Here is a 13449-nt window from a genome sequence, read left to right on the forward strand (position 1 = left end):
TTGTTTTGTTTTATTGTTTTGTTTTGTTTGATGTTGAATTGTATGAGTTCTTTGTATATTTTAGATATTAACCCCTTATCAAATGTATTTTTTCCTTATTGAATATACTGTTTGAAAATATCTTCTCCCATTCAGTAGGCTGTCTTTTTTTGTTGATAGTTTCTTTCAGCGTGCAAAAGCTTTTAAGTTTGATGTCGTCCCATTTGTTTATTTTTGCTTTTGTTTCCCTTTTGAGAAGACAGATCCAAAGAAATACTGCTAAGACTGATGTCAAAGAGTGTACTGCTTCTGTTTTCTTCTAAGAAATTTATGGTTTCAGGTCTTACATTTAAGTCTTTAATCCATTTTGAATTTTTTTTGTATTTGGTCTGAGAAAGTAGTCCAGTTTGATTCTTTTGCACATAGCTGTCTGGTTTTCCCAACAGTATTTATTGAAGAGGCTGTCTTTTCCCCACTGTATATTCTTGCCTCCTTTGTTGTAAATTAATTTCTCATATAAGCATAGATTTATTCCTGGGCTCTCTATCCTGTTCCATAGATCTATGTGTCTGTTTTTGTGCCAGTACCATACTTTTTGTTTAGATTTTTGTTTTTTTAATAAACTTTTATTTATTTATTTATTTATTTATTTATTTATTTATTTATTTATTTAAATTGAAGTACCTTCAGTTACAATATGTCAATTTCCAGTGTACAGCACAATGTCACATTCATGCATATACATACATATATCATTTTCATATTTTTATGAAAGGTTATTACAAGATTTAATAAACTTTTAAAACAGTTTAGATTTACAGAAAAATTGAGAAGATAGCAGAGTTTCCCTGACCCTCATACCCAGGTTCCCCATTATAAATATCTTACATTGTATGGTACATTTGTCACAATTAATGAGCCAGCATTGGTACATTATTAATAATTAAATTCACATTTTATTCGGAATTCTTAGTTTTTACCCAGTGTCCTCTTTCTCTTCCAGGATACCACCCAGGACGCCACATTGCATTTAGCTGTCATGTCCCCTTAGACTCCTCTTGGCTGTGGCAGTATTTCAGACTTCCCTCATTTTTGATGACCTTGACAGTTTTGAGGGGTACTGGGCCAGCATTTCATAGAATGTCTCTCAGTTGGAATTTTTCTGATGTTTTTCTCATGATTAGACTGGAGTTCTTGGGAGGAAGACCATGGAGGTAACATGTCATTCTCATCATATCACATCAAGGGTGCTTACTATCAACTTGACTTATCAATGTTGATCTTAATCTTGATCACCTGCTTGAGGGAGTGTTTGTCAGGATTGTCCACTGTAAAGTTACTTTTTTCCCCCACTCTTTTCATACTGCCACCTTTGAAAGAAAGTCACTATGCATAGCCCACAAGGGTGGAGGGGGGTTGACATTCCTCCTTGAGGGTGCAGTATTTACATACATTGTTTGGAATTCTCCACAGGAGATTTGTCTGTTATTCCCCCATTTATTTATGTATTCAATTATTAATTTATATCAGAATAGACCTGTGGCTATTTATTTTATACTTTGGGTTATAATCCAATACTAGTTTATTCTGTTGCTCAAATTGTCCCAGATTTTGCCTTTGGAAGCTCTCTTGGTTGGCTCCTGTGTCCATCTAACATATCTCCATCTTCCTGTTGTCCTGTTGTTTTGTTTGTTTGTTTAGCACTTCCTTACTTTCTGTACTACCAAATGTTCTAGGCTCATCTTGTGTATTTCCTGCTCCAGTCCTAAAATCAATCATTTCTCCATGGAGAAAATCAAGGCGAGGTTTTAATCTTAGCAAATGTGTATCTGACTGGAAGTTGGGACAGACAGTCTGTCAGGGGGGGCAGGAATAAGGCTCAAGCCACCCCTGGGAGAGGACTTTCCCAGCAGAAGCAGCAGCCAGAATTGCAAGTCCTCAGCTGAGAAATAGGTGACTCACCAGCTCTCCAGGTTGTCTCCTCCCTCCCCCTCTTGCTGACAAGACTGTCCCTAAACCAGCTCAGACAGTGGGACCCAGGTCAGAAAGTGTCCCCACCCATGGAGCTAGCGAAGAATGGACTGTCCCAGGCCAAGTCAGGGCTTTAACCATGCCCAGCTGACCCCTCCCCTCATGTGTGTATTATGGATACCCTTCTACCTGCAGAGAGGGTTAAACAGGGTTACCCTGAAAATTACAGACACAATAAAACTATTATTAAAACTTGGGTAAAAGGACAAGAGTGCTGGAAGAAGACTGTGTGTGTGTGTGTGTGTGTGTGTGTGTGTGTGTGTGTGTGTGCGTGTGTGTGTATAGCAACTTTGTTCCAGACATCTGTGCTGGGGCAACTTCCCGAGGTTCTCTGAATCACAGATTGCTAGCATCAGAAGGATTTTTAGATATAAATACGCTTCACCTGGCACCTGAGATGGAGCAAATGATTTCTCAGGAATCACACAGCTAACGAGCTGAAAGACTAGGAATACTGGGAAAGATCTCCTGATGTCCAGGGCTTTTCAATCCCCCATGTTTGCCTCCCTTTCCAGGAGAGCAAAAAGAAAAGCTTTTGGAAGTTCTGTATGATACAACGGGAAGACAACACTTTTAGGCTTCTTTCATTTGCTAGATGAATAAACTTCTATAGATACATCTGAGAAGTTATCGGGGCTATAATTAGGGATTATTAACAACCCCAGATATTTGGATATAGGGAATGTAGGATACAGACATTGGGATATAGACTTAGATCATGGGGATCCTACCATTTCCCCAAGTCAAACTTTAAATGGTTAAATCAGCAACTTTCTAGTTGTTGTCCTCAACAACTTTTGCCCAACAATGAAAAAAAAAAGAAACAAAGAAAAAGTAAAATAAATAAAAATCAGGGCTCGTGAGACTTTTTCCAAGAGATTTAGAGATTTGAACTTACAGATTTTTTTTTTTTTTTTGCACTTTGTTTGTTTCGGGGGGAGGTAGTTAGGTTTTCTTATTTCTTTCTTTCTTTTATGGAGGTACTGGGGATTGAACCCAGGACATTGTGCATGCTAAACATGCACTCTGCTACTTGAGCCATATCCTCCCCCCAAACTTATGGATTTTTATGCTACCAACTGTGTAAGAAATAGGATTATCTCTTAGTATTCACTACTAACAACACTTCCTCTCCCAACACTCTCACTGCAACAACTCATGAATGAGGTATTTTCAATGGTCTTTGTATAGGTTGAGATCTTTGTACAGGCTTGGAATTCAGAGAAAGGACTCTGAGCCTAGTGTCACTTGGTGCGGCTGCAATAAAGAGACGAAATTAGCATCAAGCTATTCACTTGCTCTCTTGGTGACCTTCCTAGGGCTACCTGAGATATCTTGTCTCTATCCGTAAACTCCTTCTAGGGCAAGGACAGTGGGTGGCCCAGAACAGCATCAGCAAGTAGGTAATTGCTATGTACGTTTGATGATGATGATGAAGATAGTATTAGAGACTTTGGGGTTTAGAAAATATTCAGTTGGAGAACTGTCCTTGAAGATCTTCCCTAATTAGCTTCTCCACATCCTGAATTCCTTTAGAGGAGCAGAGTGAAGGTGTTTAAAGCCTGCCTTGAGGAAGCTCTTCTGTGTAAGGGAGTACAATATATTCCTGCCTTCTTTGTTCACGCTTATTTTCTGCCTTGTCATGATCTTTATATTTTTAAAAATCATTCTTTAATTGATAAAATTATTACCCAGACTTTTTTAGACTCGTACAAACATATGCCTAGTGTTTTTGTTTTAATTTGAACCAAAGGTTGCATTATGTGTTCTGCAACTTGCTTCCTCCTAACGATAAACCTAGATATCTTTCTCTGCCAAGATACCTAGATCTGCCTCATTTTGGTGATTCTTTGTCCTTGTACCTGTGTGATTCCCTGAGCGTCAGTTTTCCGCCTGCCTCTCTACCTCCGGGTGTTAGAGATTGCCTGACCTCGCGGGGTGCCCTGCCCAGGAGGTCCGGGAGGAAGCTCGGAGGGTGGGCGGGGTCGGAGGCCGCTCGGGATATGCAGATAAGGTGGGCGGGGCCCGACAAATACCCGCGGGTAGCGGGCGGCCGGCCGGCCGGTTCGCCGGGCTTCGGCGGATTCAGTCAGAGGCAGCCTGTGGAACCTGCTTCCCCGAGCGCAGCGGAGCCTGGTCCCGGGCTGTCCCCGGAGCGGGCCATGCCCCCGCGGGAGCTGAGCGAGGCCGAGTCGTCCCCGCTCCGGGCCCCGACCCCTCCCCCGCGGCGGGGCAGCGCGTCCCCGGAGCTGGGTATCAAGTGCGTGCTGGTGGGCGACGGCGCCGTGGGCAAGAGTAGCCTCATCGTCAGCTACACCTGCAATGGGTACCCCGCGCGCTACCGGCCCACGGCGCTGGACACCTTCTCCGGTACGTTCAACGGCCCCGGCGGCTGCGTGGCTGAGGGTACGGTTGCGCACCCGGGGGCTGGGGCCCGCGCTGAGGCGCGAGTGCACCGAAGTCCCCGGAGAGGGAGGCGGGAGCAGGCCCCGAGGTGGCGCTGGTGAGGCCTGGTGGGACCCGGAACGCTCTTTCTAACTCATGCTATCCCCTGCCCCGCCCCTGCAGTGCAAGTCCTGGTTGATGGAGCCCCCGTGCGCATTGAGCTCTGGGACACAGCGGGACAGGTGAGAAATTGGGAGCGGCCTCTGCTGGTCTGGGGTGAGGTGGGCTGGAGGCTAGGAGGGCCCTGGATTTATCAGGAATGGAAAAGGCCCTGGGCCCTGGGTTAGGAGTCTCAGTCTCCAACCCCAGGTGACAAAAGAGTTCCCAATTCTGGTGGCAGGGAATAACCCTACTAATGGCCTGGCCTTTCCATCCCAGGAAGACTTTGACCGCCTTCGCTCCCTCTGCTACCCGGATACGGATGTCTTCCTGGCCTGCTTCAGCGTGGTGCAGCCCAGCTCCTTTCAAAACATCACAGAGAAATGGCTGCCTGAGATCCGCACTCACAACCCGCAGGCTCCCGTCCTGCTGGTGGGTACCCAAGCCGACCTGAGGGACGATGTCAATGTACTGATTCAGCTGGACCAGGGCGGCCGGGAGGGCCCAGTACCCCAACCCCAGGCTCAGGGTCTGGCGGAGAAGATCCGGGCCTGTTGCTACCTGGAGTGCTCAGCCTTGACTCAGAAGAACTTGAAGGAGGTATTTGACTCAGCCATTCTCAGTGCCATCGAGCACAAAGCCCGGCTGGAGAAGAAACTGAATGCCAAAGGTGTGCGTACCCTCTCCCGCTGCCGCTGGAAGAAGTTCTTCTGCTTTGTTTGAACGGCTATGGCAGCAAATGAGCAGTAGGCCAACGGCCACAGACTGCTAGAAACTGGGGCAAAGGGCCTTGGATGGCTCTGCTGGCAAGGCCAGGCCACCCCATAGGACTCAGTTCCCGTCTGAACACTGGAGACACGGGCCTCCAACTGCCCACTCTTATACGCCAGGGTGAGCCTCCGGCCTGGAGGAGGGAAGGCTCCGACTTGGATTTCTGTGGTCAAGGCTCACAGAGAAATCCCAGTACTTTGATTTTCATAAAATGATCCTGATAGTGTCAGCCACCTCAAAGCAGTTTGGGATCCAATTCCCAGTTTCTTATCACAGGCCCTCGTGCTGGTCCCCACCCCCTCCTTGGCACAGGGGTGAGGAAAAGCCTGGGGAACAGCTGGGCATCTTGGAGAGCTGGATGGTGTCCGGCCCAGATTTGGAAAGAAGTTTAGGATGGATTGGGTGCAACAGAGGACAGTGAGAGGTTGAGAGGGAGCAGGAAGTGAAGCCTTGGAGCCTTGGAGCCTTGGGACTGGAGGCAGGTTGGGGAGGAGGAGGTAGATCAGAGGGCTAGGCTTGGAAGGAAGAAGAATGAGAGCAGAGAAGTGGGGCAGCTGAGGAGCAAAGCTGACACCTGGGCTGCCCTCAGCTCCCAAGGTTGGGGAGGGCGGGGCTGGTCCCTGGGAAGAACTGGGTCTCAGGGCTCCCTAGGCACTGCCCAGACTGGCTGGGCCAGGAGTTGGGCAGGAAGTGAGAGGCAAAGCCCAGCAAGAGGAGGGGAGGAGCTGCAAACTGGAGCCCGGAGGAAGATGGGGCTTTCTCCAAGGTCACAGCCTAGAAGGTAGGGCAGTGTGGAGTCTACAAATAAAGCCTTACATTTCTGAAGCCGCTGTCTCAGTGTTATTTCCTGGAGCGGTCAGTACATTGCTCCTTCAAGGCCCAACAGTTAAGATAGAGACGGGTTGGGTACCAAAGGAATGAAGCTAGATTGAAAGATGGGGGGCTGGACTAGATGGGACAGTGTGATGGGAACTGGACTAGGGGGCAGGTTTGGGGCTCCCCACTTGAGGCTTAGCTGGTTCCCAGGAGAGCTAGCGTGGGAAGCAGCCTGGAAACGGGTTTCCCCAGGTGTCAGTGCCAGAGCTGCTTTCCCATGACCTCACCGGGGCGGGTGGTGCCCCTCCTCTCTCCCCCTCCCTTCTAGAGCACATTGCTCAGCACTGGGCTCTGGGGCAACCCTGAGCCTTCTAACCTTCCAGCTCTATTCCTTCCAACAGTCCATAGGGCCCAGGGTCTCAGGTTGGGGGACCCCACTGGTTCAGACCCTGAGAATGAAGTTAACCTCATACAGCTTAAACCTCAGCCACTGACCAAACTTCTTGGACTTGGGTTGATTGGACCCAGTCTTCAGCCTTGGCACTTAAAGTCCACATAAGGACTAGTGAATGTCAGGGAGCCAGTTGTCAGTAATTTAAATAGAAATTTAGTCCCAGAAATCCTTTGGGAGGGAGTGTTCATTGAGTGAGGACTTGGGGAAGAGCAGGAATCCAGAGAACATCCCCTGGAAGTGGAGCTGGAAGGAACTTAAAAGGGCCCTTTTGGGATGGGAGTGGAGGTAGGGGAAACCACTATTTTACCCATAAGGAAAGAGACTCAGAGAAGAAAGGTAATATCTCAAGTGAAATATTACTAAGTGGCTATACAAATTCTTGAGTTGGTACATAGGTAAGTGTTATTCAAGTGGAGAGAGATTTCTAAGGCACACCTGCGACACCTGCTAAGGCAACTGAGGGCCAGGTGAACCCTCTGTCCCAGCCCTGCTCCCTCTGCAGGAAGTTACAGCTGTGTGTGTGTGTGTGAGAGAGAGAGAGAGAGAAAGAGAGAGAGAGAGCATGCCGAGGGACAGAAATCCTAGCCAAGTGAAACCTCACATAATCCCCAAGTTTAATTTCATCCAAGACTGTCCAGCTCCTGCCCCACCAGGTCCCATCCCCCAGAGTTCCAGCCTTGTCTCCCGTTGCCCCCTTGCCCCTGCGGGTGGAGGTGCTGAGCTGCACCACTGAAGCCAGGTCTTGAGGGGGCCCCAGTTCCATGGCCTGCTGTTAACCTCAACCCAGCCTGACACACTCCCCTTTGAGGCAGAGACCCTGGTTCAAGTTCAGGCTCCAGCATCAACCATGACCTTAGGCAAATTTTTCTGCTTCTCTGTGCCTGTTTCCTCATTTGCAAAATGAAAGACTGGATTAGAGGTTTTCAAACTGCTCTAAGGGGCCATAGAGATGCCATGGGTTGGGGGAGGAAGCCCAATCAGGTGATCTTTGGGCCCCTCATTCTCTAATTCTCTGATGGTACCAGCACATTCATGTCACTCTGTCTCCTCTCCTGCTGGGTCACTGAGCCTGATCAGCCTCACCGCTATGCCGGCCTGGCCGGCCGGGCCCCTCCCTGACTCAAGACTCTTACCAGTTCTCACTGCCTGCAATGGACTCCCAGCCTCTCAGCACGGCATTCCAGGCCTTCTCAAATCTGACACCAACCAGGACAAGGCCAGCTTGCTCCAGGGATCCCTACTCTCTGATCCTCAATAAATTCTTACTTCTGACTCCAATTCTTTGATTTTTCCTCTAGTTTAGGAAGTGCTCCCACCCCACCCCCAAAATGCCCCATTTCTTCTTTTGCCATCTTCCAGTCAGTCCCCCTTCTCCAGGACCTGTGTTAGTGACCCTGAGGATCAAGTTCAGCTCCAGGTTTGTGTTACTGAGGTCTGGAGACAGGCCTATGAGCAACGGCTTGCTGGAAAGTTCCTCTGAGGCACGGAGACCCCATTCCCAGCAGAACAAGAGGGCGTTACCTCTGATTTCCAAACCCACCATCTCACTCTGCTTCTCTCTCTATAATACAGTCTCTCTCTCTCTCCTTCATTTGCCTTTTTTTCTCTACTTTCTGCACTGTTGAATCTAAACTTAAAGGAATATTGATCATGTTCACTGGATAAAAGTGTATGTTTCTTACATATACATTCTTACATAAGTCATATATACATATTTATATCGATGAGGATCGATGTAAATTGTTTTTAAGGTTTGTGTAAACCAACTCTTAGTTGATTTTTTAATGTTTATTTTATTTTTAATTGAAGTATAGTTGATTTACAATATTTTGTTAGTTTATGGTGTATAGCATAGTGACTCATTTATACATATATATATTCCTTTTCACATTCTTTTTCATTATAGGCTACTATATGGTATTGAATATAGTTCCCTGTGCTAGACAGTAGGACCTTGTTGCTTGTCTATTAAATGTTTATTTTCTTTTCCCATAATAAATACTCAAAGAAAAATTGAAAACTCCAAAGAACTAGAAGACTGAAAATTTACCAATAGTCTTAATTCCCAAAGATAATCAGTAGTAACATTTTGATGTACTTCCTTCTAGTTTTTTCTTCTATGCATATTTTAAAAGTATTTCTTGTGGTTATGCTGTATATACAATTTTGTATTTTTTGGTTTTTTTCATTTAAATTTTTAAGTGTTAAATTAAAAAAGAAAGAAAACAAATATAAACAAAGAAAAAAACCAAAAAAAAGAATGAAAATTTAACAGTGTTTTCTCATATTATTATAAACTGTGACTAGAATCTGTAACCATATGTGCATGTTTGCTTACTGGTTCACCCTGACTATAATTTCTTCAACTCGATCCCTATTTGGGGGCATTTAGGTTGTTTTCTCTAAATCATTTTTTCTTTTGTAAATGAGACTAGATCTACAGTTGATTATTGTGCTGATGACCATCTACAGAAAAAATGTTCTTCATCTTTGCCTTGGAGTCTGGACCCGCATATAATCCCGAGTGGCTCTGATGAGGGAGCTTGGGTTTCTGTGTCTGTGTGACTCGTGGAAGGGGGCTCTTTCTATTGGAGCATGACTAGCAGATAGTGGGTGGTCAATAAATACTAAAGGATGACAAGGTATTGTATATATTAGATATTTGTGTTCATGTCTATTTCTCTGCATCCCTGTTTTTGCTCTTTTTGTGCATTGAAAGTGGGTATTCCCTCTGTGCAAAACTCTGAATCATTCCATATATGTGCAAGTTTGTGTGTCTGTAAAAGTGGGTGTCTATATTTATGTGAGATGTGTATAGCTCTGCCTGTGTGTGTGTATCCTCACGTCTGCCCTGAGTGTGTGTTATACCCAACCCTGTGTGTGTGTCTGGGTGTGTGTCTGGGTGTGTCTGTTGGTCTCTGTGCCTGTGTGTGCACATCTAGGTTGGGCCTTGTTTTGGGGGACCATGTGTCTGTGTCTGTGTGTGCCCAGGCTCAATTCTGTGTGGATCTGTAGGGGGACTATCTCCATGTGCATCTTTGTGTTGGGTGTGTGTGCTGGGCCTGGGCTGGTGTGTGAGTGTGCTAACAGCTAGGGGAGCTGGGCCTCGCTTGCTTTCCCCCTGGGAGCAGAGTAGTGCCCAGGGCGCAGGTGACGCACCCTCTGAGCTCCTCATTCTCCTGGGAACCAGCTTGGGAGAGTGAGTGAGACCGAGAGCAGACTGCGTCAGGAGCACCGGCCCCTTTTGCAACCAGCCCAGGCCCCAGGCGGTAACGAGGCTCTCAGGTCAGACCTGCCCACTGAGCCTGGCTGCCAGGAAACCCCGCTCCCAGCAGGGCTGCGCTGTCAGCGCCCTCCTTGGGCCTGGGCCAAATCCTCCGGTAAGCAGCACTCAGCCAGCCGAGGGGCCACATTAGTCATGCTGTGGCAACAGTAGGGAGTGACTTCCTGGGCCTGGGCAGTGCTGACTGTCGGTGGGGGGGGGGGGGGGGGAGCACTAGTCCCTGCATGCAGCAATGCTTAGGCGCCCTGTCTCCTCCATTACCACCTTCCATTCTTAACAACTGAACTTCAGGATTGGTCAGATGGCTCTCATTAGCTCCAATACTCAGATGAGAAGACTGAAGCACAGAGCCACGTGACCAAGGTGAAGCAGATGGGGCTTGGGCCTGGGTTTCCTGACCCTGGGTCCAGGCTTCTTTCTGGTGTGCTGCCTGGGGGTTCTGCCCCCTAGAAATGGTTTTCTTAGAGGGCAGGGCTGGGAGGCATAGTTTATGGGACAGATTAGGTTGTCCTAGGCTGGGGAGTGGGGCAGAGGGAGAAAGGGCTGCAGGTGGGAGGCGAGGAGAGATATTAGCAATGAACCAGGCCGGCCCTCCTAGTGGAATGTTCTCAAGGCTGTCTCCACTGAACAGAGATTTGTCCCCTAACTGGGATGACCATGGAATTTATTGTCAGACTCAGGATATTTTTGAGATTGAATGGGAACTCTATTAATAATGTGGGTTTCTGTTCAACCTACTCAAACCCTGCCGGAAGGCAGAGTTGATCACTGTCACCAGCTCCATGACCTCCTTGACCTTCATCTGCACCAATCTGCCTCTCTCCCCAGGTGTCCAGATGACTCCTTGGCCCCTTGGCAGTGAGAGGCAGTAGGGGAGCCTTTGGGCCTGGTGTGGGCGTGGGGATTCCCTGAGGTCCCTTAAATCTGGCAGAAAAGCAGGCAGCACAGTCCCCACCCAGGGACACTTGACCCATGACTACTTCTCCCCTAGATCTGTATTCTCCGTGGCCATGTCCTGTTGTCTCTGCCCCTCTCCTCTCCCTCCCCACCACCCAGCACCAGCTGGGGAGCAAACAGTTCTCCCCTCCAGGGATGGGCGAGATCACTCTCTGGGTGAGACAGGGGACCCTCGATTCCTGAGGCTGTATGCATTTTTCTACCTATGCCACCGTTACACCCCCGCCCAAGGGGCCATGTGCTTTGCTGACCCTCACATCTCCCATGGGACCTCCTGTTTCAACCCCATCCCTGACTTGCTGGGCGACTTTGGGCAAATTATTGCCTTCTTTCTTGTCTGAGTTTCTCCCAGTTGTGAAGTGGGGCGAGTACTCTCTGCCCCTCCCTGGCTCCCAGGGGACCTGCAGGGATAAGCCAGATAATAGCGGGGAACTGATTTGGAGGAAGCTATCGAGAGCTAAGCGAGAGGTATCAGTACTGGCCTGTGTTTACAGGGGCGTGGACCTTGGGTTCCCAGCCTCCTGAGGCTTGGGACCAGCCCTGACAGCTTCTTGGCCTGGCTCCTGTCTCCTTTGTCCCACTTCCAGAGAAAGGACAGAAACTGAACCTAGGAGTCTGGTCGTCTGCGGAAGATGAGACGTCAGAGCAAAAAGGTTGGGGCTTAGGCCTCCTGGCCCAGCTCTGAGCCCAACCACTGGCTGTGTGACCTTGGGTCAGTCACTGCCCCTCTCTGGGCCCCAACAACTTGACTCTGACAGCCTCCCCCAGCTGTGCATTCAGGGGGCCCTAGAGCCTGTAACCTGAGGTAAATACCATAGTTTTGGGATAGAAATGATCTTGCCATCTTGTCCATGTTCTTTACTATTCATAGACCACTATGGGATCTCCGGGGACCAGAGACTAACCCTGGTCAACCTGGTTAACCTGGGGTCATAAACTGGTTGCAAAGGGGATCATGCAGGAAAGGGTAAGTGGGTCAGAGAAAACCCACTGGGAAGACAACCCCAAATTAATGAGTGGTCAACAGTGTAATCCTTTGTATTCCATCGGTGTTTGATCGTCCCTTGAACCTCGAGCCTCTCCCTCCACATGTAAAACCCAGCCTGGGCCTCTCCTCAACCCCTAGCTCTCTGTGGCGAGGGTGCTGGCTCTCCTTCTCTTCCCCACTACTCCCACAGCAGCCTCCAGCCCCACTCTGCTCCCAGCCCCCGCTAGGTGTTTCCACCTGGCTCCTTAACCATCCATGATGGTCAGCTGTCTCCTCACTCCCAGCATCCTTTCACAGCTGGCTGTGAAACTCCTTGCCTTTGAGCTCTCTCTTCCTGGGTCTCCTCTCTGCCCCTCCGACCACTTTCTCCTCCTCTGCTTCCTCTTCTCCAGGAAGAGGCTCTGTCCTCACTTTCTTCTCTCCTTTCTAGGTCCATGCTCTCTCTCCCACAGTAATCTCCCCTCTCCCCGTGTTTCACCCTCACACCACATACTCCCAAGTCCAGGAGCTCCAGCCCCGCCACCAGGCCCACACCCTCACCTCTGGAGTGTTCGGGCCGCACCAAGACACACCTGCTGCTGGAACACAGAACTAGGTGTTGGGCCCAAAGACTGCAAGATTCGTATGTTTTTGCCTCGTTCCTAGACCTATTTTATGTTCCTTCTTGCTTTTTCTTTTTTAAAAAATCTTGTTCCTACTTTATACTCATGTTATCTCATAGTTTATAGACCCCTTTAAATTGCCTTTAAATCCTTCCCCAGTGAGGCAAGGCAAAAGCAAACAAAAACTAAGTAACCAACAATAAAATCAATAAAACTAGTTTTCATCTGGTACCTGCTGGCCATCTGGTAACTTCTGCCTAGTTCTCCTGAAGCTCCTCCACTGGACCCTGTTCCTGCAGGTGGCACTGCCAGACTCCCGGGACAGAAAACCTGAAGGATCCACTGACTCAGTTTCCTCTGGGCACAAGCCGGTCACCACGTCCCAAAGCTTCTCCCTTCCTCAGATCTCCAGACACACGCTCCCCTTTTCCATCCCCACTGTCTCTGTCCCACCTCAGAGCTTCGTGGTCTGATGATTTGTTTCTTTCCAAAACAGATCTCAAGACTTTTTCACAAAATAACTTTTTCTTATTACACGAGCAATAGACACTCATAGAAAATTTAGAAAATGAAGGTTGACAAAAAGAAGAAAATGAAAACCACCATTTTGTTCTCAAGAGAGAAGACACTTTGAACTTTTCGGTAAATATCTTTTTTCAGTTTTGTTTCTCTAAAACATACAGCCTTAAAGAAGTTTTTGTTGTTGGTTTTGTTTTAGCCTCATAACAAGGGGCCTCTCGATTTCTCTCCCAGTCTATGTTCTTGGTCTTCCTGGTTCTGGGCTCTGCTGATAGAACCCCTGGGAGCCACTGCAGGTTGAGGAGGGGAGAAGGTGCTCCCGGAGAGTCCGGGCAACCCCCTCCTCCCCCGAGGCTGACTCAGGCTTCCTGGTTTGGGGCTTCAGGTGGTGCTTTTGACCGCAGCCCCTCCCAGGGGGAGCTGGGAAGTGCTTTCCCAGGCTTCAGTTAGCTGTGGTGGGTGGAGAAGAGAGTGGTCTTGTGCAATAGGGTAAACCGCTCCTCAT

The 13449-nt window shown here is 48.3% G+C and overlaps 1 protein-coding gene across 1 annotated transcript; it reads left to right on the top strand.

Annotated features, from left to right (window-relative positions):
• The first annotated feature begins 4049 nt into the window (after window positions 1–4049).
• Window positions 4050–6150, top strand: RHOV (ras homolog family member V). The gene is made up of 3 exons (XM_006176645.2): window positions 4050–4380; window positions 4579–4637; window positions 4834–6150. The coding sequence occupies exons 1-3, from the start codon at window positions 4173–4175 to the stop codon at window positions 5275–5277; spliced, it is 711 nt and encodes a 236-aa protein (XP_006176707.2). The 5' UTR covers window positions 4050–4172; the 3' UTR covers window positions 5278–6150.
• The last annotated feature ends 7299 nt before the right edge of the window (window positions 6151–13449 follow it).

This window comes from Camelus ferus, chromosome 6, assembly GCF_009834535.1.
Source record: "Camelus ferus isolate YT-003-E chromosome 6, BCGSAC_Cfer_1.0, whole genome shotgun sequence".
Lineage (NCBI taxonomy): Eukaryota > Metazoa > Chordata > Mammalia > Artiodactyla > Camelidae > Camelus > Camelus ferus.

Bases quoted from the DNA above. Each gene is read 5' to 3' on its own strand.
- RHOV (XM_006176645.2), top strand. From the start codon at position 4,173: ATGCCCCCGCGGGAGCTGAGCGAGGCCGAGTCGTCCCCGCTCCGGGCC. The intron at 4,381-4,578 runs GTACGTTCAACG...CCGCCCCTGCAG, and splicing joins GGCGCTGGACACCTTCTCCG to TGCAAGTCCTGGTTGATGGA. The intron at 4,638-4,833 runs GTGAGAAATTGG...TTTCCATCCCAG, and splicing joins TCTGGGACACAGCGGGACAG to GAAGACTTTGACCGCCTTCG.